The 5,996-nt window shown below is 43.2% G+C and overlaps 1 protein-coding gene across 2 annotated transcripts; it reads right to left on the bottom strand.

Annotated features, from left to right (window-relative positions):
* Positions 1-236: 236 nt before the first annotated feature.
* fam241a (family with sequence similarity 241 member A) lies at positions 237-2,781 on the bottom strand. Of its 2 annotated transcripts, none has more exons than XM_018724964.2 (2): positions 2,569-2,781; positions 237-1,338 (listed from the first exon to the last, which is right to left on the bottom strand). In XM_018724964.2, the coding sequence occupies exons 1-2, from the start codon at positions 2,632-2,634 to the stop codon at positions 1,066-1,068; spliced, it is 339 nt and encodes a 112-aa protein (XP_018580480.1). In that variant the 5' UTR covers positions 2,635-2,781; the 3' UTR covers positions 237-1,065. The 2 variants fall into 2 exon arrangements, with proteins under 2 accessions (XP_018580480.1, XP_018580481.1); XM_018724965.2 differs by having other exon boundaries at positions 237-1,334.
* Between the last annotated feature and the right edge of the window lie 3,215 nt (positions 2,782-5,996).

Genomic DNA, 5,996 nt, shown 5'->3' with positions numbered 1-5,996 from the left:
CGAGCGGTTCTGAAAATATATGTATATATATATATATATATATATATATATGAATCTTTGCATATATATATATATATATATATATATATATATATATATATATATTTAAAAAAAACTACAACCTGATATCCTTAAATATAAAATAAAAGTCAAGACAAACTGATGTTGTGGACAAAGAATTTTTATCCACAAGTAAAATGAAATGGTATTAATTGTATTCATCTTAGATCCCTTGACATTCAGAAATTAATTTACAAAGTCTGCTTCGCAGTGTGTTTTAAGTTGAATCAGCAGTGAAAACCATCTTTTTTTACTTAATCTCTTTGGTCATTATGAAACCATGATGGAAATCTCAGTTTCACTTTCATACACTCCATGTGATCTTTCTCAGGTTAAGTAAACCTTCAGTAAGCCTTCCAAATGGCAATAACTGTAAGCTATAAAAAAATAAAATAAGTACTGTACACAAAACTATGTTGTTAAAATGATGATGCATAAACACATGTGCAATCCGTAGTTCTGCTGTAAAGTGTGCTGGTTAGGGTTTGAGTTAACCCTAACCCTAAGGGTCTGAACGTTGACTGAAGACCTGTATTGACAGGCTCATGAGCCTTTTCAAAATGCACTGTTTCTGTGATGAGTGCAACTGTTCCATCCTTCAAAACAATGCAGTGATATCTGATAAATTAGCCATGCATCACTTATCCCCTCAAGAAGAGGCCAGCTGAGCAAATGCAGTGACTTTTTTACATTTCATTATTACAAAAAAAGCACTTCTTATAAACCTTTTAGTCTGAAGTTCATCCAAAAGACAAGTTGTCAGATATAAATATGCAGTATATTGAACGTAAACTAAAAAATTCATTTTTTTGAAAATTATAAAAATGAGAAAATGCTTCCAGTGACCAGTCAGATGGGTTGCTACTGAATTCAGAGCTCCTTTGAGCCTTGGGTAGTCCTTCCTCCTGGCTAGTGCTATGTGCACTGGATACACAGGTGTGTTTAGTGTGAAGAGCCCAAAGAAGCACACGAGCAGGAGGAACAGTTGTTAGTCTTCTACAGGAGCTACTTCTGGATGTAGATGATGATGATGCAGAGTGTCCCCACTAGGCACAGTGCCTGGATGCCCAGGAACCACAGCATCAGCCAGAAGAAGACCACCACCACAGGCTCCACAATCTTCTCACCAAAGTAGAGCTGAGGAAAGCCCACAGCCTTCAGACACTTGTTGAGCTCCCCAAAAAGTGTCCCCAACCGCTCACAGTCATCCACCAGAACAGGCTGCAGGGTCAGGGTCAGTGGTGGAGGGAGTGGATCCGGGTTCCCGAGGATCTCTGCCTGGCACAAACAATGAATTTGTCTAAACACTGCATTCTTGACAGAGAATCCCTCGAATACTTCAACAAAGCCACATATTACTGTCTTCGATGTAAGATTCACACTGTAGATGCTGGCTGAATCCTCCTCAAAACTGGTTACATTCTGTACACTGTACAAAAGAACTAGTAGTCTACAGTGTAAATGACACTGCAAGCAAATATATAAGCACTTTGGCAACTGTATGTACAGTACAGTATGTGCACTCACTACCAATTTTCCAAAGTGTAAAAATACACACACACACACACACACACACACACACACACACACAAACACACACAGACTTGCTGAAACTGCTTGTCCGAAGCTAGATTGCAGTGAGCTGGAGCCTAACCCAGCAACACAGGGCGCAAGGCTGGACCCATGTAGTAAATCTGGCCTCATTATCATTGTTAAATAAAATCATTATCATTATTTAATGAAATGACAACTTGTACTTTGATTTCGCACACACACACTGTCTGAACCGCTTGTCCCATTCAGGGTCGCAGTGAGTCAGAGCCTAACCTGGCAACACAGGGTGTAAGCCTGGAGAGGGAGGGGACACAGCCAGGATGGGATACCAGTCTGTCACAAGGCACCCCAAGCAGGACTCGAACCCTAGACCCACCAGAGAGCAGGACCTGGCCAAACCCGCTGTGCCACCACACCCCCCGAACTATAAATAACATTTTAAAATCATATTTTCAAAAATGGAAAATATAACAATAACAACAACCATAATAATAATAAGAATAAGAAGAATTATTTTCTTCTTCTTCTTATTATTATTATTATTATTATAAACCTTTGCATAAATGTGTCCCACACCAAAGAACACATATGTTTCCACTGACATTGTCTGACCCCTGTAGACCAGTAAATCTGGCCTCAGCATTGTTAAATAAAATCATGATCATTATTTAATGAAATGACGACTTGTATTTTGATCACATCGTATCTAAAATTTGCTACAAGCAGCTAAGTAGTATAAAAGTGTTCCTTCACATTTCTGAGGAAATGTGTTTGTCTCTAAGAGTTATGTGGACGACACGAGTGCACACGTAAACGCCACCGTGTGTACATTTAAGGCAAACGTTCCCTGAACAAAAATGTTCAGTTTTTGCCACATCATGTCATAAAACCAGTGTGTTGTATCTACTACGATGTCCAAAGCGCGGCCACGATCGTACGCTCGTGACGCCGTACCTGTTCCGTGAGCTCGACAACGGCTTGCCGCATGGTGCATGCACAAACCTGCGCGGCCGCGCTCATGTTCACCGACGTGCAGAGTCAGCCTGATTCCTACGATTGTCGCGACCGACACAACCGATATTCCGAATATTTCTCCTCCACGACTTCGTTCCCCAGCGATCTGCCTCAAAAACACTGAGAGGAGGCGTTACTTCCTGCCCGCCTAGCCTCGGCGCGCGTCATTTTCTAATATTAAAAATGTGTAATGACACGTCATCGGAGGAGGAGCGAGCGTCAGCGGATCACATATGCACTGTAAAGGGTGATAAAAGCGCCGTGGTGTGGTACGCTTGCTGCTCGTATGAACGGAAATCTGTAAAAACTACCTTCAACCTTGAGCGATGATGGAAAAAGATAAAGACCTGAAAGTGAAAAATAACACATTTCACTTGTATTCTGGCAATGTTATACTGCAGATAGCTAATAATATACAGGGTTTCATTTTACGATGGAGGAAAGTTAGACAAAAAAAAATTCTGTACTATCACCTATGCAGTCTTCTCCTGGCACTTTTTCCGTGTAGGAGTAAACATCTTAAAGACTCAGAAGAACTGATAAAATGTAAATACATCTCATTATTTACCTCAATTCTGTATATAAAGGACAGTCGGTAGATGATAATGTAAAAATTGTAATGCGTTTCACAGTATATTTAACCACCTGTTTGCTTAATTTGTTATTGTGAAGTTCTACTTGCAGCTGGTTAAAGCAAGTTTTAATATAACAATGTACAGTGCAAAAGTATTTAAGCCACTTGAAAGTTAGCACTGTTTTCAGGATTTCTAAAGACACATACATATTCTTCCAAAAAGTATTTTTTTGTAAACCAAAGTGTTCTAACAGTTTATTTTTTAAAGCCATGCCATAGTGAATAATTTCTCGAAATATTGAGAAAAAAATTAAACCTATAATTTATAAGATACATCCTGCGGATACGCTGGGACAAATCATCAGTGAGTTGACCTGGGGTAATCGGGTGTTTTGGGTATTTCAACATCAGACACCCTCGCCAGATGACCCAGCCAAGGTTCATCAAGCCCCGACTTGCGTCCCAGCAGAAACTGACCATGGATCCACTCTCTTAATCCAGAACCACCTCTCTGTGGCTTCAGTAGCTGATCTGATGGCTTTTCTCTTCGAGTTCCCTGTGATGCCCAGCAGCTTTAGGGCTTTGCACAATGAGCGCCCTGGAAATCCCTGGCAGCCCACCTCACTGGGCACACAGTGTGTCTGCCAGCTTTGCCTCCGACATTGTTCCACAAGCTCCTGATACTTTGCATGTTTCCACTCTTTGGCTTCCTCCAAGAGCTTTATCCAGGGCACTGTGAGCTCCAACATGACCATTTGCTTGATAGTCTCAGAAAAGATGATCATGTCTGGGTGGAGAGATGTGAATACGTTGTTTTCTGGGAACCTCAGCTGCTTGCCCAAGTCCACTCTCAGCTGCCAGTCAGTAGCTGTGATTAGGAGGCCTATCTTCCCTCAAGGCTGTGGGTGAGCCTTATAGCCAGCCTTGACAATGGAGATAGTATTTCATGCAGAGTGGTGATACTTGGTGGCATTAATGGCTGTAGCAACATGTTCTGCAACTGGATTTAGCACCTGGTCATGATGTCAACGGTAGGAACCCTTCTCCAAGAGCTTTCAGGCAACTGCTCAGAAGGTGTTCCAGGCATCCTCTCCCGGTATAAAGAGGGCAGAAGGCAATTCACTCCTCCCCCAGACATGAAGGTTAGCTGGACTTAGTAAGGTGTCATATACAGCTTGGGCCAGGAAACTGACTCAGTGGGAGTCAGCCTGCCAGATGCCTTCCATCTCAGGTGTGTATGTGCTCCCTCCAGCTCATTCTCTGCCCTCCATCTCCGGCCTGTTCGTACTTCAATGCTCGCTGCAGCCACCTTGGGGTCCGTGAAGTCTCTGTACTGGAGTGCTTCTCTTGTGCGTGCCACCATTAACTCTTCTTGAAAGCCTTGAAATGGGAGTTGCAAGATGTTACTTCTGCCAAACAGGGCCCCGCTGCTGAGACTCTGTGGTAAGCCAAGCCATCTGTGGATCTTCCTTTCCAGAGATTCAACTGTTGTTATGGAGACTGTGTGTAGTAACAGGGGCCACAGGAGTCTAGGCAAGATAGCATGTTGATAAATCCAGGCCTTGAACCTATCAGGCAAACCTGACTTGTCTACCTTTGTAAGCCAAGCCTAAAGGTTTTCAGTGGTTCTCTGGATAGCATCAGTGTCTTGGTGTTTGTTTTAGTTACCATTGCTGGAGTAGTTTTGATGTGGACTCAACTGACATGATTTAGCTTGGTTCAAATAGCAGCAGCCTGCAAAGACACGGGAATCCACCGACAGAGGCCTCCACCACTATGTGAATACTGCTATCACCATTCTGAGGGATCATACATCAAACATCCGTCCATCCATCCATCCATTGCCAACAACCACTTGTCCTGAGTGGGGTTGTGGCAAGCCAGAGCCTACCCAGCAACACAGGGTGCAAGGCTGAAGGGGGAAGGGACACACCCAGGACAGGACTCCAATCTGTTACAAGGCACCCTTAACAGAGCTTGAACTCTAGACCCACCACACAGCGGGCACTGGCTGAACCTCCCATGCCACCACACCCCCTTCATCAAATATGTTCAATATCAAAGTTGTCTACGGCAACCAAACTATGCGACACCACCATCTGGGACTCACACGCTTCCGCTGCTGCAGGAACCTGGTTTATCCTTATCTGTCAAACCCTGCATCCTGTTTCAACCTCTCCATGGGACTCTGGAACTGCCAGTCTGCTGTGAGAAAAGCTGACTTCATACCAGCCTATGCCTCCCATCTCTTACTGGACCTCCTAAAGACTAAGAAACCCCGGCCTCCTTCTCCTTGGTCCTCATCCTCCTCGACCTCTCTGCAGAATTCGACACTGTCAACCACCAAATTCTACTCTCCTCTCTTAGTCAGCTTGAGATCAAAGGAACAGCACTAAGATGGTTTGAGTCCTACTGTTCTGCCCGCAGACTTGTTTAGTTCATTTAAAAAGGAAAAGAAATGTTTGATGTGACTAATTGCTTTGTTGAGCTGAACCTTTGTTTTTGATGCCTTGACGCGTGACTGCGGAACCTTTATTTCAATACGTCGATGCGCAGTTTGTTTACATGTGGTAATTCCATGATGCACTACTGTCAGGATAGGCATGGTGGAAGTATCTGAGTTCTGTGTGTTTTTCCCACGCCCATGGAAGCAATAACTGTAAGTTTTAAGAGCTGACCTGGTTTTATTAATTTCAGACCCTGGTTATGGCTTACAAATGCATCAATAAAACTCCTTCCAGTTATATACAGGGCTTGATAATCCGTTACACCCTAACCAGACTGCTATGTTCTT

This window comes from Scleropages formosus, chromosome 8 (genome assembly GCF_900964775.1).
Source record: "Scleropages formosus chromosome 8, fSclFor1.1, whole genome shotgun sequence".
Taxonomy (NCBI): Eukaryota; Metazoa; Chordata; class Actinopteri; order Osteoglossiformes; family Osteoglossidae; genus Scleropages; species Scleropages formosus.
The sequence above is the reverse complement of the archived record's forward strand: the minus strand, read 5'-3'. Positions and strand labels throughout refer to the sequence as shown.